The 23836-nt window shown below is 35.1% G+C and overlaps 2 protein-coding genes across 2 annotated transcripts; both read left to right on the forward strand.

Annotated features, from left to right (window-relative positions):
• Positions 1 to 368: 368 nt before the first annotated feature.
• Positions 369 to 1401, forward strand: LOC113079281 (oligodendrocyte transcription factor 3-like). Its single transcript, XM_026251521.1, has one exon. The coding sequence runs from the start codon at positions 508 to 510 to the stop codon at positions 1249 to 1251; it is 744 nt and encodes a 247-aa protein (XP_026107306.1). The 5' UTR covers positions 369 to 507; the 3' UTR covers positions 1252 to 1401.
• Positions 1402 to 7190: 5789 nt separating this feature from the next.
• LOC113079284 (BSD domain-containing protein 1) lies at positions 7191 to 15058 on the forward strand. Its single transcript, XM_026251525.1, has 11 exons — positions 7191 to 7288; positions 8069 to 8126; positions 8933 to 9049; positions 9225 to 9392; positions 9513 to 9567; positions 9657 to 9772; positions 9872 to 9940; positions 11604 to 11691; positions 11864 to 12274; positions 12722 to 12825; positions 13915 to 15058. The coding sequence occupies exons 1-11, from the start codon at positions 7278 to 7280 to the stop codon at positions 13945 to 13947; spliced, it is 1230 nt and encodes a 409-aa protein (XP_026107310.1). The 5' UTR covers positions 7191 to 7277; the 3' UTR covers positions 13948 to 15058.
• Positions 15059 to 23836: the final 8778 nt, after the last annotated feature.

Here is a 23836-nt window from a genome sequence, read left to right on the forward strand (position 1 = left end):
TAATTGTGATGCCTTTAAGCTGTCAACAGACCTTCCTAACACATTCTTTAGAAGGAATAAAGCACAACCATATTTTACTTCAATTATGCGAACCATAGCAAGCATTAGAAAATGCAAGGCCCAAGTGTTTTTTTCACATACATGTTCATGTTAGCTGTTGCAGTTTGTGTGTCTGTGTGCATATGTGTCTTCTGTGGAGGCGGGGTCGGGGTGTATACAATGCTATTGGGGCCTGGAAGGGGTGTGTGGGGGTGAAAGTGTGGCCTCTCTGTCATTGGCCCTGGGCCTAATGTCACATTATGCATCTCATTGTGTCTTTGTGATGCTGGGGAGTATAAATACAGCCCTGCCAGTGTCCACACACACTCATTCCTCCTGCAGACCTACAAACTGAATCCTCAGAGAAAGAAGCTGCATTCTAGGTTGACTTTTTAAACTTCGAGCAAGTGGATTGTTCTTGAGAAGACTGCACGTTCTCATCCAAGACTTCGCGTAAACAGTTATAAGATGGATTCTGATGCAAGTTCCACATGCAGTCGGTCTTCTTCACCCGAGCTGGCTGTGGACTCCAGCTTTTTCTCCAACAAAGTGTTTCAGGCGTACTGCACAGATAGAGAAACAGGGCAGTCCAGGTCTGAAAAGCTATCACAGAACACCGGATCTGGTGGAAAGAGCCCCGCACAGGCCGATCTCTCCAAAGACGACCTGCAAGATCTACGACTCAAAGTGAACAGCCGCGAGCGCAAACGCATGCACGACCTCAACCAGGCCATGGACGGGCTTCGAGAGGTGATGCCCTATGCACAGGGCCCATCCGTACGTAAGCTGTCCAAAATCTCCACCCTGCTTCTAGCCAGAAACTACATCCTCATGCTGTCCAGCTCTCTGGAGGAGATGAAGAAGCTAGTAGGTGACGTTTATGGAGCCAGGAGTCAGAGTCACTCGGCTAGACGGGTTCTACAACCAACTTCGGCTGCTCCGGCATCCCAGTTACAGCTGCTTTCACTTGCTCCATCTCTGCACTCTCTGGTGGGCAACAACACCATGCCGACAGTGGGCCAAGCCCCTCATTCTCCACCCACGGCTGGGTATCTGGGTTTCCCTGCTCCACCTCTTCCCAGCCTTCTGAAAGACCCTATGCATCTCTCCAGCGGCTACAGGCATTTTCCCGGCATGCCATGCCCATGCTCCCTCTGCCAGCCTCTCCCTGCTTCCACAGCCAGCCTGCACAGCCTCTCCATGGGGAAGTGATTCAGGCGAGGGTCAGGCTCCAGGCTGGAGAAGGCCGAATTTAAAATACAGACTCGAAAAGAACTGAAAACATCTGGATGTGTTGCTAAATGTGTTGTATACTTTGTAAATGTCATGTACAGAATTTCTTTTCAAACAAGCTGCTGCTATTTTTTTTTTAATCAAAGAATGTTTTTTTTTTACTGTTATAGCATTTTTGAATAGTCACTGTATGAACATAAGTGCTTCTTTGTAGCAAAATGACAAATGAAAATGTATAGTTTTGTTTCTTAAATTAAACATCTATTATTGTAATATCCTTATTTTTCAGTGTCTTCATTTGATCAATTAAACATTTTTTCAGAAGTGCCCCTAATAATTTAAAGAAAAAAATTCACGTTTAAGTATTTGACAGAAACTTTTAGCAAACGAGACTTAAAAGAGCCTTCAAGCTCAAACCCATGACCTTGGTGTTGCAAGCATCACACTTTAGAATAGGAATAATTGCTGATCTATTTACTTAAGTTCATCATTATAAAGCATTTTTTTTTAATTGCAATCAATTTTACAATATATATAAAGAATATTTAAAGATTGCATAGAAGATTATAAAATTAAAATGCAAAACGTTTAAATTAATAATCTTAAGAAAATTATATATTTAGTAAAAGATGATTAAGCATCTCCCAAAATCTCATATACATTGTTCTGTAATGTAAATTAACGGCAATAATTTAATTATTATTATCAAATTTGTATCAAAGTGAAACATTTTTAAAACATTTATTTGAAAAAATTACTTTGCCATTGTGTCATTTCAAACAGGAAATGTATTCTTAATTTATTCTTCTAAAAAAATAAAATTGAAAACAACTTTTTTTAGTTGAAGGAATTGTTGGACATCTATTAAATAATTCAAGAACAATTATTAAATGTGACCCTGGAGCACAAAAACAGTCTCAAGTCACTGGGGTATATTTTTAGCAAAAGCCAGAAAAATGACAAAAATCATTAGGATATTAAGTAAAGATCATGTTTCATGAATATATATAGGTTAAATTTACTACTGTAAATAAAAAAAAAATATATATAATAAATTATTAGTAATATGCATTGCTAAGAATTCATTTAGACAACTTTAAAGGCAATTATCTCAATATTTAGGTTTTTTTTTGCACTCTCAGATTCCAGATTTTCAAATAGTTTTAGATGTATCTCCATTTTGGAAAATTTATACTTAAAAATATCTTACAACCTTATCTTACAACCCATATTAATTTAAATAAAGCTAATATAAGTATGAAATAATGAGGTGCTTAAAATAAAAAAAATAAAAAATGGCAGCTACCCATCTGTTCTGAAATCATGTGTCAGTGTTCCGTCAATTCGTTTCATGATATATATGAATATAAAATGAGTCCATATGCTTTCATCCAGCACCATTATTGCGATATTGCCCACACTGTGTTTATGTTTTTAGCATATGCTAACAAACACAGGCATCATTTCTGCCCGCTATAAAATGCTGCCTTTGGACTGAACCATCTGTACCGAGACTAGTTAATGTATGAAAAAGCAAAGCAGCCAGACCGCTCGGAGCCCGGGGCCTACTCTCACCCATCAATCAGAGAGAGAGAGACGCAAGCTGTCGCCAGGTTGGCGCGTCAGCATTGTGCAGCACACGCAGGGGACGGCCAGCACTTCTTTTCATGTTTGTGCAGGAAGATTTGTCACTGTCCAATAAAGCTGTGATCATATTCAAGCCGTCCTCACTGGGAGTCGTTTTCATGAGAGGCTTTGACAGCTGCGCACACCATCATTTGTTAGCTGGAAAGATCTTTTGACTTTAGACTTTCTAAAATGCCCAATAGTTGAAATCGAAGATATAAAATATTAGGCACAAAGGCATCAGAAATGAATGATATTTTGATATTTATTTCAATTTCACTGTTTTTGTTTTTAAAGAAACTAATAATTTTATTCAATAAATAACATAAATGCATTACATTGATCAAAAGTGATGGTTTACAATGTTACAAAGGTTTCTATTTCAGATAATTGCTGTTCTTTTTAACTTTCTATTCATCAAAGAATCCTGAAATATATACATACATACATAAATACATACATACATACATACATACATAAATACATACATACATACATACATACATACATACATATATATATATATATATATATATATATATATATATATATATATATATATTTCTTTTTATATATATATATATATATATATATATATATATATATATATATATATATATATATATATATGTATGTATGTATATGTATATATATATATATATATATATATATATATATATATATATATGTATGTATGTATGTATATATATATATATATATATATATATATATATATATATATATATATATATATATATACATTAAAAAATATTGAGCAGCACAACTGATTTCAACACTGATAATAGTATTTTTATTTTTATTTTATTTTTTCGCTGAAAGTTAACATATTAGAATTATTTCTGAAGATCATGTGACACTGAAGACTGGATGATACTGGAAATTCAGCTTTGCATCACAGGAATAAATTATATTTTAAAGTATATTCAAATAGAAAACAGTTATGATAAATTCTGCAATCATACATAAAGTTATCATAAATATCAACAGATCTACTGACAGGAACACATGACACTTTAAAGAAATATCCATTGAAATAATTATTAAATATGAACTTTTTTATCTTATAAACTGTTGGAGTGTGAATAGGCTCTTTGCATAGTAAAATCACACAGCCTTGAGTGGCTTCTTTGCTTTAACACACCACGTACAGGTACAACACTCTTAAAAATAAAGCTGGTTTTCACAGTGATGTCATAGAACCACTTTTGGTTCCCCAAAAAAACGCTTTTCTTAGTGTGAAGAACATTTTAAACATCTGAAATCCTTTTTTTACACTATATAAAAAAAATAAAAAACCTTTGTAGAATGGAAATTTTCCATTAAACGTTCTTCAAGCAACCATCAATGGAAATAAAGAGCCATTAAGACAGTTTTGTCATACTAGCGCCAGTCCGCAGGATGCAAAATGCTGCAATCCGATGTTTTGTACTTGAAATCTTCATTTGTGCAAAATCCTTTTATACACACACGCACACAGTTTGAGACTGTATTTCTCAAGAGCTAAATCAAGCGTGAAAAATACACATTTCTCCTCACAGGAATCCCGGGCCGACAACTGAAAGATCAGAGGGGAGATGAAGAGATGTGTCTCCTCTCCTCCTCTGCTTTCCTCCCTCTCTCTCTCACACTAAATGGAGGAAGACAATAGCACTCGCTTCGAGCACAAAGAGAGGGCACAGGGGGCAGCCGTAACACAGTCCCTTCTTTTTGTGTTTTTTTTCTCGATGCGTTAACCGGCCTGGTCAGCCTGCAGAGGGCCCTGACACTCCAACGGCAGCACAAAGGCCCTTAGCTCCTTATTTATGGGCCCATTGACAACGCTAAAGAGCTCCTGTCAGGGGCCTGCTCACAGTCAGCTGGTGAACATCCCAGCGGGGGGAGGCAGCTGCCATCCTACCCGGTGAAGAAGCTCCCTCAGCGGGTCCCTGTGTCCCTGCGGCCCCCCTGAGTCGGGGCCCCCCCTCCAGGTCCCAGGCACAGGTGGGTATGGGAAGCTGAACACATTGTGGGGATTACTGTGAGCTGTGGCCTGGCCTGCTGCACAGGGATAATTAGACACATTGACTTGTGCAAAGCTGGTGTTTCCTGATTGTGGGCAGATGGTAACGGTCCATAGAGAGATAACAGCAGGGGATGTATCTGTATGTGAATGCTTGTTAGGGAAAGGTAGAGACACATAGGCAAGCATATAAACAAATGTAGTTTTTTCTAAAATGTCAAAAATGTAAATGTCAAAAAATGTATCTTTACCATGTTTTTTTTTCTTTTTTTTTTTTTTTTTGCACACCATATTTATTTATCAATACATTTACTTATTTCAAAATACAGTAACAACAGAAAAATTGTGAAAGATTAATATTTAAAATCTATTTATAATCTATTAAATACTATTTTATATATGCACAGATTTTTCAGTAGGATTTAAAAAAATGTTTTTGAAAGAAGTCTCTTATGCTCAACGAGCATGCAATGTTGTTATTTGATGTATTTTTGATCAAATAAAAGCACCTATTTCCTAAAATACAGTTAAAACAGTAAAATTGTGAAATACAATTAGAAGTTGAAATAACTTGAATATATACACAGATTTCCTGTAAAAAAAATTATATATATATATATATATATATATATATATATATATATATATATATATATATATATTATTATTATTATTATATAACAGTTACCAAGGCTGCATGTAGAAAGCTATTTTATCGTTTATAACTTAGTTTTTTTTTGTTTGTTTTTTTGATCAAAGCTTAGTTTTCAGCATCATTACTCCAGTCTTCAGTGCCACATGATCCTTTAGATATCATTCTAATATGATTAAATATGTCTGAGATTGAACCATCCAGTCTGTAAGTGGTTACATGAAATCTCATTCCCTCTTTTTGTGTTTTTGTGCCTGATGATACTTCTGCAATCTGTTCTGATTGTGACATAGCGGGATCATCTAATCAATACATGAAAATGCCTTCTGCGGCCCCAGATTCAGACTGACAGAGTTAATTAGGGAACCAAAGGTCCCAATTAGTGGGATTGGGAAGCATTTGTGGACATATTGTGGAACACACACACATATTGCTCAGGGAGGCTTCAGTTAAGAGAGATGCAGCGCTCAGTCAACGGCAATGCTGACCCGGTGACATCCTGTTAAACCTCACTTCCTATCAGCCACTCAGTGCTCAATGACAAGCAAAACACAGCTGTGATGGGGGTCATACATGTACATAATGTGAGGGGTCCGGGGCCTCAGGTGTGTAGTTAAGCACTCTCATTAGGATTCAATCCATATGGGCTTTTCTGAATTCTAATGAGGTGATAAACTCCCCGTGTCTATTCCATTATGAGCAAATTCATTTCTTGATTATGTGTAACAGAGTGACGAGACAAACTCTCTCCCATGAGATTTTATGCGTTTTATGATTTTTTTCCCCGAGTCCTCTAAACTACAAGACAGCTAATTTACCAAAATTATTGTAAATGTAACATTTTAACTTATAAAAACTCATAATTAAAAAAATTAATTAGACAAATAAAAAGAAACAAATAAAAAAACATCCATATATTTATTTATTTATAAACCTTATAAATGCAGAACATAATATTGTATGAATATATATAATAATCATATAAATTATAAGTTATATAAACGGTATATTTATTTATTTAGAGTTCTTACATTTCATGAAATATATAAAGTCAAATATTTGTCAGATAACATATTGTATTATATAAAAAAATAGTTCTAAAGATAAGATATACAAAGTATAGGTTGTATGTGTGTGTGTGTGTATGTGTGTGCTATTTATTTACATGCTCGTTATATATATATATATATATATATATATATATATATATATATATATATATATATATATATATATATATATATATATATATATATATATATATATATATATATATACACACACACACACACACACACACACACACACACACGTGTGTGTGTTTGTGTTCATGTGTGTTTATTTAGGAAATATACAGTATTAAGTGTTCTTTCTTTCTTTCTTTCCATACAGATTAGTCTATTATTGTTTTGTGATTATTGTTTTTGGTGGCCCCCACAGGCCGTCAGTGTAAAGACAGGCGTTTTCGTGTTTATCACAAATCTTGATCTTTTGCGGTTGCCTTACTACGCAGTGTTACGTGAAACATATTTCAGTAAACGAATTCACGCAAATTTCACCCTTTTTAGTGCAAACTACCAAATTATATATCTGTTAAAATCATTAATAAATGATCCTCACTTTATCTAATGCAGTGTTTGTGAATTTTATTTGGACGCGCTGGTGAGGTCAGAGTTCAAGCCATACTGATGACGTCATGCGCTGAAGATGGCAGACGGGTGAGTTTACAGCACACAAATGTTCATTTTATCGGTTTGATGTACTATATAAATAATATGGTGTCATGTAGCAACATTAAGTTAACTCTAAATAGTGCATATCTGCGTTAAAAAGATGTGTGTGACCTTTTTAAATGATGAGTTTTATTGGCAGATGTGAACGGGGAAGTCAGACGGGTTTGTTTACAAAAATATCACAGAGTCATGAACAAAAATACACTTTGCAGCCATCTTTATTATTAGTAATATTCATATAAACCCATCCCATATTAAAATAAAAAAGACAAAGATCGTGTATATGACAGTAAAGTGATGAAATGGCTTGGTCAGATACTGAAATGAAGGATTCATAAAGCTCGTATGCCACAGATTGTTCCAGACTGTCGAGCTTGGAGTGATCAAACTATACACACGCATTATGAATTATTGATGATTGATTGATCATTCCTATGCTGTACTTTTTAATATCTGTTTCAAATATGTCGTGGATCAAATCTTATAAAAAAAAAAAAAGTTTTTAGATTTATTTTTGAAGAATTATATTCAAGACGATGTAACTTTCTGTTTATTTTCTTGATATTGTGTAAAAACTCACGATATAATTTATATAATTAAATGCCTGAGTTTGACCTGAAGAGATCTCTATACTTCTTTAAATTACAACACAAGATTATTCATATTTAAGGCTGTAGAGTTCTAAGGATACTGCATAACAGGAATTACGCACATGTGTCATTTGTAATATTTATTAATGATTTGAATCGTGTGTGATGATCGCAGGGAAGGAGGATGGTGGGGAGGCTGGCTGACACAGAGCTTCCAGGCCGTCAAAGACAAGGTGAGACAAATCCAAATCAGATCCAGTGTGGACCTACCATATGGATAATGCTAAATAGGTTTGAGGATTCTCTCAGCACTGTGTTTGGGGAAAAGCAATGATTGATCTGTGCTTTCAAGCAGTGGTAGAATTTCTTATGCAACTAGTTAGATGCTTCTGTTTTGCATTCTTTTATAATTTTATTACAATTATTTATTTGCACAATATAAATGTAATAGTTGAAGTGAGAAATCAGCATACATTTTGTTTTTAGCATTTACATATGCCCCCCTTTAGCTTTATTACTATTATAAATTTATTTTATTTCATAACCTTTGTTTCAGTCTTAAAACTCTTTAATTCCAGTTGATGAAAATACATTTTTAATGTAGAACCAAATTTGTACACATTGAAACTAATTGCATGTAGTCATAAATAGTACATTTGTTTTCTTTTGTAATATTTTGAACGAGATGTTTGTTTACACATGTGTCCATTACTTTGCATCACGTTAACCCTAACATTTGTATTAAGATGAATTTATCTGACTATTTAACATTTATTTGAATGATTATAAGTTATTTATTTTTTTATACAATGAATATTTGTGTTCATAAAATGTGTCCATTACCCTGCGTTACATTTGGTTTCAACTCTGTCTGTATTTTTATTCAAATTCAAATTAATATTATATTAATATTTCATGTTTATTTGAATGAATACATTTTAAATAATGTTAGTATTCACAAAACTATTATATGTGAGTATTAATATAAATCACACATGAATATGAATATTAATTGTATAATGATCTGTTGTCTCAACAGTCAGCTGAGGCGTATGAGTTTATCAAACGGGATCTTTCAGAATTCTCCAACGTGGTCCAACATGACACGGCATGCTCTGTTGTGGCGACAGCGAATGCGATTAAGACCAAACTAGCAGTAAGGAAACAACTTTACAACACACCAAAACAATGTTAACGCTTACTTTCTTAGCTTGTTTAAACGGTGTTTAGTCTTCAGCGCAAAAGCTAGACATAATATGTCTTTTGTTTACTTTATGTAGATGCAAACCCTAGCCACAAATGATAGTTTATAAGCTGTTTTGTTTATTTAGGTTGAAGGTTCATCAGAGGCAACAGAAAAGGTGAAGAAGGGCATTTCGAATATTTTGGGTGTGATCACAGACACTTTGGTTCCGGCTCCAGACAAGACCATTGACTGTGATGTCATCACGCTGGTAGCCACTCCGGCAGGCACAACAGAGGTCTATGACAGCAGCAAGGTCAGCCACTTCCACACAACTTATATATATTATTCAGTTTTAATTTATGAAATATACACAATTTTAATAATAAAAAAAATACATATTAAATCGATGTATTGTTGTTGTTTTTTCTGTCAGGCTCGACTCTACAGTCTTCAAGCAGACCCTGCTACATACTGCAATGAGCCTGATGGTATGTAAACCCTTCATGTTTTCTCAAAATTGGATGTGGGATTTTGAGTTTTAATGTGTATTCCATTTAAAAAAAAATTTTTTTTTCAGGCCCTCCACAGCAGTTTGATGCCTGGTTATCCAGTTTCAAATTGGAAGAGAGGAAAGCTGAGATCTCTGAACTGCTCGTAAACAGTCCTGCCATAAGAGCTCTTTATACTAAAATGGTATGATGCAACTGTTAATTTATGTCCGTACCGACCATGATTCATCTATGCATGTAATTCCACAAACCAAAATAAATAATTAGCTTGTGTTCATGTCAGGTTCCAGCAGCAGTGGCTCATTCCGAGTTCTGGCAGCGGTACTTCTATAAAGTGTTCCAGCTGGAGCAGGTACAGCAGATCCGTGTCTAATACTGCCACTTGAGCTGAAATCAGGCTTATGAGCTTATCTGAACACACACAGCTCAGCGGCTCAAACAACATTATGACGTCAGTATTAGGCGTAGGAAGCTTTCTTTTGTTGAGGTTTCATTCTATGTGTAGTCTAGGTGGAAAGCTGTGGCCTAATGGTTAGAGATTCAGACTTATAATTCAAGGGTTGTAAATTCGAGTCTGGGGCTGGCAGGAATTGTCGTTGGGGGGAGTGAATGTACAGCACTCTCTCCACCCTCAATACCACGACTGAGGTGCGCTTGAACAAGGCACCGAACCCCCAACTGCTCCCCGGGCACCACAGCATAAATGGCTGCCCACTGCTCCGGGTGTGTGTTCACGGTGTGTGTGTGTTCACTGCTGTGTGTTCGCACTTTGGATGGGTTAAATGCAGAGCACGAATTCCGAGTATGGGTCACCATACTTGGCTGTATATCACTTCACTTTTTTTTGTCTTTTTTTTTTTTTACTTTTTAAGTGAAAAAAGTATCAAATACACATTCAGTCAGTTAAAGATTACCATGGTAGCTCCATCTGCTGGTCATGTATGTATATGCAGTCTTTAAGTGCAGGGCCATTGTTCTGAACCTGTTTAAAGAATTAGTTCACAGAAAAATATATAAAAATACACTCACCCTCAGGCCATTCAAGATTTAGATGAGTTTGTTTCTTCATCAGAACAGATTTGGAGATATGTAATATTTCATCACTTGCTCACCAATGGATGCTCTGCAGTGAATGGGTGCCATCAGAGGGAGAGTCCAAACAGCTGATAAAAACATCACAATAATCCACAAGTAATCCACAGCACTCCAGTCCATCAAAAAATCACTTGTGAAATGAAAAACTGCATGTTTGTAAGAAACAAATCCATTACTAAAACTTTCTAAACATAATCCATAATATTGCTTTCTTCAGAAAAAAAAAAGTTGTCTCGTCTCAATCGGGAGGGAAATATGCACAGATCAAGCACAGTATACAAGCCAAAAGAATGCAAAAATAAAAATAAAAATCTGTTCTGATGAAGAAACAAACACGTCTACCTCTAGGATGGCCTGAGGGTAAGCTGATGAAATTTTGTGATGTTTCCAGAACTGTATGTTTTTCAATAAAAACAACAGTTGTTTTGTTGATTGTAGTTAACTTTTTTATTATTATTATTTTAATACATCATTTAATTTCAAATAAATAAACTTAATTCATTAAAAATCATTTTAAATTAACCTTTAAATTAAGTGTTACACATTTATTTCTTAGACAAAATAAAAATTTTCTCCATTTTCAGTTATAAAAATCCATCTAATTTAGATCCAGAATTTGGAGTAATATTGTGTACATTAAGTGTTAGATTGATATGAAGTGAGTTCACTCAGAAATGAAAATTCAGTCATCATTTGCACAACCTTATGTCGTTCTATATATTTCTGTAAATCAAAAAAGTGATCAATAAAACTGGGTCTATATGTTCTAGTAGGAGGATACCAATGAATATGTTTTGTGTTTTAATTAGTCTATGTAGTGGCATTTTAAGGGGTTGTGCAGCTCTTTCTAATGTGACTATATTTATAAAACAGCTCAGCCTCTTGTTTATCTTATTTATTTACAATGTGTGTGTTTATAGGAGGAAGCCAGGAGGGTAGCACTGAAGCAGAGAGCGGAGCAGACGGATCATTCTGAGAGTCTTGGTTGGGAGGAAGAAGACGAAGAAGGTTTGACTGAAATTTGCATCATTTAGTGCTATTTATTTGGATTTTTATCGGAAAGTGTTTTACTTCAACTAGTTTTACCGTGCTGTTTATTTTCCTTAATAGGCAGCTCACTAGGTTTTAGAAATGTGCCTTTATGCTCCTTCATCACCATGTTTTTTCTCTTTCTCTCTAGGTGAGTTTCTCGGGGCCACGTCTTCATCACGTTTAGATTTCACGCCACCTGTCGAAGAGTCATGTGTCCCTTCGGTAGCGATAGAGGCCTCACCTGAAAGCTCTTCACCCGCTCAAGAATTGGTTTCCACCAGCAATGTAGCATCGGACATCACTCCTTCTGTAAGCAGCGACAGCGTCAGCTTCCCCACCCAGATCGAGAATCAAGCAGACTCCGTCACCATCAGAGTCACGCAGCCATCGCCCGCTGCAGACGAGGTCTCTCAGAAACTCTCAAAGGCCAGTCTACAGGAGACATTCCCAGAGGAGCGTCCCTCACAGACCCCCAGAGAGGACGTAGCTCAAGACCTCCGAGTGTTTGAGCTCAACTCCGACAGCGGCAAATCCACCCCCTCCAATAATGGCAAGAAAGGTAAGAGGAAACATGAGAAGGGTTAATTATAAGAAATTATTTCATTTATTTAACAGTACTTTCCAGTTCCATTAATGATTTTAATGACAAAAATAAAAGCAGCTTTATTCAGCAACTACGCATTTGATCAAAAGTGACAGTCTAAACATGTATAATGTGTTTCTATTTGAAATAAATGCAGTTCTTTTGAACTTTCTATTCATAAATAAATCCACAAAAATATTAAGCACACAACTGTATTTGAATTTGTGATCAAATAAATGCAGCCCTGGTGAGCAAATAAAGAAAAAAATTAATTAATTAATTAATTAATTAATTAATTAATTAATTAATTAATTAATTAATTAATTAATTAATTAATTAATATAAATAAATAAATATATAATGATATGAATGAAGTATGAAATGTTGATGTTATATCTGCACTTTGTGTTTGTGCAACTGTAGGTTCGAGTACAGATGTGAGTGAAGACTGGGAGAAGGATTTTGATCTGGATATGACAGAAGAAGAGGTTCAGATGGCTTTGTCTAAAATAGACGCGACAGAAGAGGTTCGTTCTTCATGACAGTTAATGAAGTACAAATGGCAAAGAATTATGAAACAAGTTCAATTCAGTGATACGCCTGTCTGTTGAAGACAGCTGCGGTTCAGTGTTCAATAAGGGTCAGCGTTGCAAAATTTGTCAATTATGAATAAACCAGATTCAGCTATGAAGCAGTTCTACAGAAGAGTCATCCATCAGCTCGATTCGGTTCAAGTTTGGTTTGCAGTAAACGCTGCTTCGTCTCTGCAAGCATTGAGACTTTAAGCTGCTTATAACATGATTAATAACGATATTGTTATGATCAATATTATATTCTATCATTTTAGATTTGTGAAAATATTGTCTTTATTTATATTGATATTATATAAACATAGTAATATTTCTTATTTTTATATTTTTATTTAGTAATAAAAATATTAATTATAATTAGTCATATCAAAGTAAGCATTAAATTGTGCAGCCCTAAAAAAAATAAAAATAATTATTACCACTGCAGTTTGTCATGCAGCCTTAATATTAAGTGTTATTTAACAACTACCGTATTTTCCGGACTATAAGTCACACTTTTTTTCATAGTTTGGCTGGTTCTGCGACTTATAGTCAGGTGCAACTTATTTATTAAAATTAATTTGACATGAACCGAGAGAAATGAACCAACAGAAATGAACCAATAGAAAACATTACCGTCTCCAGCCGCAAGAGGGCGCTCTATGCTGCTCAGTGCTCCTGTAGCCTTCCACTGAAGACATAGAGCGCCCTCTCGCTGCTGTAGACGGTAATGTTTTCTCTTGGTGCTTGGTTCTAAATAAATGCGACTTATAGTCCAGTGCAACTTACATATGTTTTTTTCCTCATCATGACGTATTTTTGGACTGATGCGACTTATACTCAGGTGCGACTTATAGTCAGAAAAATACAGTAGTTTTTATACAGTGCAATGTGGTCTTAAATGTATATGAGCACCTTTAATTACATTTTGAGTGAATTTATGACTAACGTTTCAGATTTCACGCTGTCCATTTGTGATCTGATCACCCGAGAGGAATGACAATAGCAGTAATAAATTCAGTTTTCATTATTTTATTTCTTTACCAGTTGGGAGATGAGGACTGGGAGAACTGGGAGTGAGAATCTGGTGGAGGGAATTCTGGCCCGATATCGACGTGAGATGTTGCTGTTCCCAAAGTGAACCATGCATAATATATATATATAGTCTACGGCCACACCTGCTCATTCATGGAGTCCAGTGAGCGGGTCACCTCCTGCGAATGAAATTTACATGCTAGCTGAACGCTTGTCCACCAAACAGTCATCCGAAGTGTGATGAAGTGATCTGGTCTCACTCTGGAGGTCCTAAAAATGACCTGCGGTAAAACACTAAGACTGATCAGAGAAGCACGTATCAGTTTATGAGAGAGGTCACCTTGGAATGCCATTTGCACCTGCCGTATGTCCATTAATGTTATTCTTCTTTAGAGATTTCAGTGGGAGAATGTGAATTAACTGCTGGGGCTCCTGATTAGCTGTAATCTATAAAGTTGTTCATCATTCTGACAGGATTAGAAAATAATCCTTCACATGAAAAATATGTGCAAGTTAGGTTTCTTTTTCTTCTTTTGTTTTCTTTTTTGGCATATAGGCTTCTTTTTAAAGCTAGCTCCTCTTGAAATACTGACATCTTTAATCTTATGCAAGTTATTCTAGCTTGAGAATGGAGATGGAGAGATGCTTCATTCATTCTGCTGATGTTCTATGGCCTTGTTCAGTGTTGTGTGGAATGAAAAAAAAATGTCATGCAAAAGTTACAAAAAAAGTGCTTTCACTTAATGCACGTTTCTTGTGCTGTCCACTTTATCTCCTTTTCCTTGTCTTCATCTTCTCATAGTCTGAAATTGTAAATGTCATGGGTCACTTGGCTTACTCTAGGTAATTTAAATTTCTTAACACTTTGTATCAAAATAGGTTTAAAGTGCAGGCCAATATTTTGGGTGTTTTGTTTTAAGGCAAGGCTCACCTATTGGTGAATACAACCTCCATACTGACTCGTATCATCTAAATCTCTTGCATGCTGCATCTCCTACAGTCTCTCGACCTTTACCTTTTACCTTTAATTTTAGTATTATCTGACATATTTGAAAATGGGTCTCAAGCTGTCAATACTTTTTACAATTATATTGTCCTCTATTTTTCCAATGAGCATCACCATTAAAAGCAATATCATGCAAGTTGGTGATTTTCATTTTTGTTTCTTTTTGGTTATTTCAAACAACAATACTGTACATGCTTAGAAGACTTTGAATATAGAATGCAACTCACTTTTATGATATCTTTCTGGTGCATTTGCATCCTTTTTTTTAATTTATAAAAGCTCAGCTTTTCATAATTATTTATACGTTTAATTTGACCTTAGTGCTGTACTAATTATGAAATCGTATTTCTTAAATGTGTGACATTTAGGAATATCTGGAGGATTTTCTCAGACAAAATCCAGTCATTTTAAATGAATCCATTCAAGCATGAATTTATTTATTTTTGAGTCTTTGTTTGAAAGTGATTTCTGTGAGCTGAGATTCATGCACTACTAACATTAGACACGTTTCGTTTATGTGAACGTTTTATGTTTTGTGTTTTTGCAACGTATCATAGATTGTTACATTGGTGAGCATTTGAAAAGTAGCCTACTTTCTTTTAAGGCTCAACTTCACTTTTAGTTGCTTTGAAACATAATGGGTTTTCCATATGAACTGTCAGGATGAAGATGGAACCCTTGGACTTTTACATAGATATAATGATGATGATGATGATGATGATGAAGACTCGACAGTTAAACTCCATGAACATAACCACACGCCGAGTGCAGTGGAACACACTACAGGTACATACAGAAACACAGAGCATAGACAAACTATGAAACATGTTTTACTCAGAGATGGTGAAAATAGCAGCTGAAGTCATCAGTCTGATGCATTGGAAAAAAAAAAAAATGCCTAGACCGAGGCTTACTTTAAAAAGAGAGAGAGAGAGAGACGCACATCGCTTTGATCTGGCTATTAAACTATTCTAAATTTAATTTAGGTATTAATAGGGTGCTGAAACGCTTAGGCTATTAATATTCATAAGGCTGGGTTAGCCTTGCAGGCAGCTGCGACTCTGGAAACCGGGAGATGATGACTTGAGATCTAAATATACCTTCAGGAGAAACATCTTTAAGCTCTCATTATTAAAACATAATCCTAATTTATTTTAGTTGCTTTAATCAATGCACCAGACGTTGGCTGGAATACATTTTAAATGTAGTCTGAAATGAATGTAGGGAGTCACGTAGCAGTTTCCTTTGGGGACAGCAGATGGCAGACTTGATCCAAACCTGTGGTTAAAACCGCAGGTACAGTGCTATAATTTCCACCAAAAAAAAATGCTTTTTTGGTAATTTATGGAAGTGATATTAATACCCTGTCAGCTCAGTTTCTTGGTTTGCAGCTTACTGAGTGTTACATAGAGTGTTTTTCTGTTCTGCATTCTCTGTGGCAGTGTTCGGCTCTGTGGGTTTTTTTTTATTTTTTATATCTCATACTGTTTTTATTTCATGCTTCTTATATTGTATACTTTATACATGTAGTATGCTACAGTACTAAACTTAAAAAACGCACTGTAGCCACAAGCCCTCATTACGGTGCATGTTTAATTCAATGATTGACACAGTCATCTCACAAATGGTTATTTTGCATTTTTAATTTAATTTTGTGGAAAACTGTATTCACTTTTGGCAGCCTGACAAAAATAAATTAAGAAAGAGATCAAGGAGAATAGCTGTTGAATATAACTAGCGCTGCACCTCAGTTTGCCTACTAATATTGCTTTTCCTTCATAATGCAACTGTGGTCATTTTTAGCCATTATAATGTGCATGGATTCTGCTCTGTAATGTTAAATATTGTTTAGGACAGGTCGTGCATGAGTGGGGACACAGCATAGGTCTAGTTGAACGCATTGCATTTTGAGATATTATTTTGAGCAGTGTCTTATGTTTTATACTACACAGCACATTTTGGTCAAAGTAGTCAGTATGGACTTATGGAAAAATAGGGGTATGATAGAAAACACCATAAATCAGTATGTAAATATTACAGTGGCATCATTCATGTACATTCATTGAACATTTGATAAGTCCATGAATGTTGGTCAAAAGAGAGATCTTTAAAATCTGACAATATGACGTAGATCGCTCACCTACGGCTGATTATCTATCAAACTGCTGTGGTTTTTATTCATTTTAAGTTAGAGGTTTAGAATAAACCCTAACCAGAATGTTTGAGGAAAATCAATACAGTGCTGCCTTCAAGATCTGTAATGCTTGTGTGTTTTGAGAAAGTTTGATTTAGTAATTGAACAGAAATAAGTTGGAGAGATTTTAAGCAAGAGAAACAGGATGAGGCGTGGTGCTCATTATCCCATTCCTATACATTTAACCTAAGCTAATTAAAAATAATGAGATTCTTAATCAACTCTCAGTTAATTCAGCCATCTTCAGCCTTTCACTTGTGCGTTTCGGCTTGAAGAATCTGTCACTGTTTCACACACACACACACACACACACACACACACACACACCTGATCGCTCCTCAGATGGTGAGCTTTGAACAGCAGGTTTGTGGAGTGTTTCTGTCTAAATGCTGGTAATGTTGGCCTGTTTGTTTGTTTTTGTTTTTTCAGAATTCACTGGGTTTATCATAGTTGGGAGGGACATTAACCGAGCGACTAGAACTTAAGGTCGTCCTCTGTATTTTCACAATACTTTATATTCTTTTGTCATACTCCCATGTAAATGCGGGAAAATCATATTTATGAGAGGAAAATTTCTCAATTATGACATTCTAAATCATAAGATAAAAATAATAATTATGACATAAAAGTTTAATTGTCATAATTATTTTTGTCAAAACAGTTTGGTTAATCATTATTATGAAAGTTTAATTTTGAAAAATTATTATAATATATATATATATATATACATAGAGAGAGAGAGAGAGAGAGAGAGAGAGAGAGAGATGATAGTATTGTTAATATGATCCCTGTTTACATGAATCCGTGGAACGACTTAAAATGCTGAATTATGTATGACAGGCCAGTAGTTGGCGACGTGACTTCGTAAAGAAACACAAAGCAAACATGTAATACACATGTGCATGACATCACCGTTTTCACAAATTTACATTTTCATAGCTTACATAGAGACAATAATGGTATAGTATAAAAAAATAAAATAAAATAAAAACTTGCACTACCCTGTTGTCGTGTGAATGAATGGCCAAAATACATGATATGTTTTTAGTTGGAAATGGTGTCGTCTAAACACCCTCTTATACAGCAAGCGACTGTGAGATCTAAAATGTGCAGAAGGAGCATTTAGAAGGACATTTGACAAATTTAGAAAGTTGACTTTGGTGTAATGGTGTAATGGTTTACTGGCGCACAGTGGTCTACATCACTTAGGTTGGCGTCTCATTTGGATTTGCAATACAGTGGTTGACATAGTTTGTATTTAATTGACCTGCCATGCCTTTGCCAGTGTTTGCTTTGGGTATAATCAGTGTGAGGTAGATGAGGTGGCAGAGATCTGTGTTTGTGTGGCTTGGCAGCACTGAGAGTAAGTCTCTCGAGCTCGAGGAGGGCAGCCTGTGATTTTCTCCATTGGTTTGGCATCACTGTAACTGTGCAATGTTGTCATTATGTTTTAAGCTCCTGTTGCTGTTTAGACATCACATTTATTTTTTAAACTTCAGTTTGAAATGTCAGCTTGAAGTCTCATGAGGGAACTGATTTATTTTTTATGGAAACATTGGCTCATGCAAGCAAACCTCATTATTCTTTCACTTCTTTTTTTAGGGTTCATTGAAAATCTAGTAGTTGATATCCTAATATTATGTACAGCTCTAAAATATTTTAGAAAACAAACTAGAGAACGACTCATCAAAAGTTTTTTTTTTTTTTTTTTTTTTTTAAAAGCCTGAAACCAAGTGGTCTTGCTAATGCAATCACTATAAAATTATAATATATATATATATATATATATATATATATATATATATATATATATATATATATAATTCAGTAATCTCAAATGAAGTGTGGGAAACCTGTTTTTAGCTGACTGCTTCAGTTGCTAATTAGTTGGTTCTCCCTCCAGGTGGTCCATGTTCTTTTATTGAGAGAGAAAAAAGTAGAAAAAAGGCTCCAAACTGGGAGGGACTATAGTCTATGCCTCGGATAAGACTGGGAGGATGGTTACCATAGAAACAATGCTCCTCATCTTTATTCCGTTTTGTGTCATCTGTATTCCTGAGACAGACTGTAGAATTGAGCCGCGTCCTCCCTTTCTCTGCTCTGTTAGTAATGGGTAGTGCTACAAGCTTTTTACTGACAAATCTGTTGCTATTGATGCTGTTTTTATTTCCACCTGTTTCGGTTCAAGATTTCATATATATCCCTGTAAAGCTTTGTTATGTATGTATATATATATATAAGCTTTACAGGGATAAACAGTCAAATAATGATTTAAAGATGCAAACAGAAATCAATTCTGTTAATAAAGTAGCTCTAAAAACTATAGTGTCTAATTATTATAATTAGATTATTACAATAATAATTATCATAACTATAAGATAAAAAGTACAAATTATGAGACAATTCTTTTTGTATGTGTTTATATACATGTTTTGTTAAATCATAATATAAAAGTAATAATTATGAGATAAAAGTCATGTTTATAGGATATAAAAAAAATATAAATTGCTACTTGCTAAATCAGAATTACAGTATAAAAATTGAAAATTATATGGTCATTCTAATACAGTTATGATTTATAATTATGCCTAATTATGGCTTTCTCAATTTCAAGTTTTTATTTGATAATTGTCTTTTTTAAACTCATAAATTTAAGTTCAAGTAAAGTACACTTTATTATCATTCATCCCCGACATGGGAAAGTGAAATTATATTTCTCTTGCTCGTCTGGGCAATAATTCAAGACTAACAACAGGACAAACAGGTCAATTGGACAATTTAGACAAAAGAGACAAAATATACCTGACATTGTATGACACATTAGAAATGTATATTAAGGATATTTCAACTCAGTAGGAATGTTTTGTTTTTTTTCTCTCAGGAAAAATGTCTCATATCAGCATATATTTTATTAATACAACATTCTAGGCTTCAGAACGTCTTCAGTAGCTTGTCATGCACTGGTGTTCTTTTTTGGGCATCTTTTGTATTGTCCTCTAAGCTGTCTTCTCTCTCCATCTCTGTCACATTAAAGGTCCATTGATAAATCGCAGAGCTTGTATTAGTGTCATATTGGAAGTATTTCTCACAATATCTCTTCTTTTCTCATCCATAAGCATGAATGGGGGCATAGGAATGCTGCCAGCGGCGATGGAACCATGCTTGCCACTGAGGAATCCTGGGAATGTTTCTTCTAATCAGCCGAGAATGGCATACAAAGAGTCTCTTTTCCTCTCCTCTTAAGCCCTGAAGACGCCATTTTCAAGGATTTTGTGGGTCTTGTGTGTGTCCTGAGTGCACTGAAAGATGAGAATGAGTTTGGCAAGTTTAAGCTGTTTTGAAACGCTCAAGCATGGATTTTATCCTCAAAGCTACGGCAATCAGAGAATTCTGTGAACTTGAATACCTTTAATTCAGCAGCTATTCCAACCTGAAAAATAGTATTCAATTATCGCACATATCAAATTCTGCTTCATCCGCTATAATGTGTTTACACTGAGCTCAATTTGTGCCTACACCAAATTTCACTGGAGCTTTAAAGGGATAGTTCACTCCAAAATTTAAACTTTGTCAGCAAACGCCTTCAAGTAGTAAGGAATTTGAATGCCTGTAAATGTTTTATTTACAGCCAATCGTATTCCATCAAACTTGAAAGCATCGAATCATTCATGAGCTTGAAAACATGCTCTGAAAATGATCTTAAAGATATCTTTCCACTGTGTCTTTATCGTTATATATGTGTTGTGGACTATTTTCTTAAGAGTTAAGGTCTGTGCACACCAAGGATGGTAACTGTAGCAATAACTTTAACTGTAAAGCTTAATAATCATTATACCGGTAATACTATGAAAATATGTAAGTCCACACCACAACATCAACAATAATGACACAGAGGAACGATATCATTGGGATTAGTTTCAGGACTTTTGAAACTGATTTTTATTTTTATTTTTTTTTATTTTTTTAGCTGATGAACAATGAAATCATTGACAGCCGATCATAATACATCCTGCCTTAAAGAACTCCAGCATTTAAATTGGCAGGTGATAAAACTGCAATGCGTACTTATAATAAACAAAACATTTTCGTCTGTATTTTAGAGAGCTCATAAGCATAAATGCATAATTGATTCTCAGCCACGATCAGCCAGTCAGGCTAGCTTTCTAACCGTTTATTATCTCAAATAATCAGACTGAAAAATCACAGACAATGTCTTATGATTGTGCCTCATAAATATTAATTCTTGTGATAACACAATAGAGCCGAGACCACACACACATCCGTCTGAGTCTGTGTCCTCAGGGAATGTCAGCCCCGGTGTCATGGCACTCGTTTATCTGCTCTATCACTCTGAGAGAGAGAGAGACAGTCTGAGATAATGAAACCATGTCTCTGAATATGATGGATGATCAGAAGAAATGTGAAATCTGAGCATGCTCTGCACATATTCTCTCTCTCTCTCTCTCTCTCTCTCTTCACCCGCCAGATAAACCACATGTGAGAGGACAAGAATCAAATGAAAGAGCTAAAGGAAAGAAACAAGATACTCCTAAAATTACTTTTTAAATGCATGTTCTTCATGTTATTGTGTATGACCACACAATTTACTGGAGCAAGTCTTTGTAATCCTTTATCAAAGTTATTCCATATTATTATTATTTATTTTTATTTTTCAAATATTAAGCAGCATAACTGTTTTCAACACTGATAATAATAAGAAATGTTTATTAAACAGCAAATCAGCATATTAACTTGAATGAAGGGTCATGTGACACTGAAGACTGAAGTAATGCTGTTGAATATTCAGCTTTGATCACAGAAATAAATTACATTTTAAAATATATTATATTAGAAAACATTTTAAATTACTATTTTTGATTGTAAACAGATTTCATCTAGCCTTGGTGAGCAGAAGAGATGGTAGCGTATTTAAATGTTTTTTTATTGTTACATCAAAGCCAACTTGTGATGTTTCTGATCTCTGGCCTACACATTTTAATAATTTTTGTTTCTAAGCATATGTATATGCATTTATTGCAAAACTAACATTATGTGTGGATGTTCGTTGAAAGTAGCAAAGGTGTTTTTTTTGTTTGTTTGTTTTTTAAAGCTGAGTTGCTCCATCAAGGGAGCCGTCATGTTGAGATCACATGAACCAACCTTTTTTTTTGGAACTTACCTCAAATGTTTTCCAGAGAACATCAGCTTGGGATGTTGTGCGTTGGTCATGCATCACATTCTCATGGATGCAACAGATGCTGATGCTGTTGTGTTGGTCATTTAGAAAAGTGCATAAACGTTTCTTAATTCGAGTATAACAGAATGTGCTAATGGATGCCACACAGCTGCTCCATCTGTGATTATCATCAGTTGGTTTTGCTCCACACACACACATAGATGTTTAATTGTGTCATTAAGGCCACTCACATGTGAGGGATAAAAACATGCAGTGTTTTTTCACACGAATGATGGAATTATTTGCTCATAAATGCAGATTTCCCCACTGACCGCATCTCCAACATCTGCTATCCATTACGCACGCTACTTCTCTCTGACTCTCTCTCTCTTTTTATCTGTGTGTCTGTTATTCTCTGGTCTTAACTTTGCACTCATTCCTCATGACATGATCAGCAGATGAAGAGTGTCTTTCCAAGTCTTCCTCTCTCTGATGCACCAAAGCATCCATTGTTTATTTTCATTTCATCTATGTCTTTCTTTTAATGTCTGTATTGTGTCTCTCTCATATTTTGTTCCTTCAGTGGATGAACAGTGTGTTCGAGGTTGATGTTTTTCTTATCTGTACAGGAACAGACTTGGATTTGTGAAGCTGCACACACATACGCACTTCCAGTTTTCATTTCCTTATAAGTGTTGGTGTCCATGTCACACTTTGTCCAAGGCCGAGTAAAATTATCCATCATTTTTTGGGAAGCAGATTAGTTTGGTTGCCTATTATTGTTCTTGCCACAAACATATTTACACAGCTTTAAAGTGCTGTTGTGGTAGGCAGCTCAATGTGTTTATAACTGCTCTAATAATGAGTGATCCTCACATGAGGACAGAGGCAGAGATGGACAGTGCCTCAGCAGGACTCTTGGCCTGCTGCTGTATGTTTAGTGTGCGGCTTCCATTGAGAGGAAATGAAATATTGTGTTGAAATCTCTGTGGGTTTTTCTCTTCAAGCTCTTTGCCAACTAATTAAAGTATTTAAACTATATGAATGTTCATAATTTTTGAGGTTATTTTGTTAATTATCTAATGGTCTTTCTATTTTAAACTGGGTTTACAGTGCAATACACAGGCCATGCCCCACACAGTGATTTATTTCTAATAAATGCTTTATTTTATGTAAGTAATTGTCCCATAAGCAGTGTTGGGCAGTAACGTGTTATTAGTAACTGTAACGCAGTTCCATTTGACAGTAACTAATACTGTAACGCATTACTTTTTAAATAAATTAACTGTTACCGTTACCATATGGTGCATTGTCCGTTACTTTTTTTTTAATTAATTAATTTTGATTGAAGTGCAGCCTAACCTGTTTGCAGCAGTGACGCATTGTAGGATTGGTGGATGCCAACCACTGTAAACATGAAGACGCACTGTGGGCATGTTTCCGTTTATTCAGTATGTGCAGCAGTCATGGCGAGAGCAACACGAGTTTCTCAAAGTGGAAATATGATCATTATTTCACTTTAGTTGAGCATAAAGACACAAACCTTTTATGTTTTATG

The sequence above is a fragment of the Carassius auratus genome, unplaced genomic scaffold (genome assembly GCF_003368295.1).
Source record: "Carassius auratus strain Wakin unplaced genomic scaffold, ASM336829v1 scaf_tig00027566, whole genome shotgun sequence".
Classification (NCBI taxonomy): domain Eukaryota; kingdom Metazoa; phylum Chordata; class Actinopteri; order Cypriniformes; family Cyprinidae; genus Carassius; species Carassius auratus.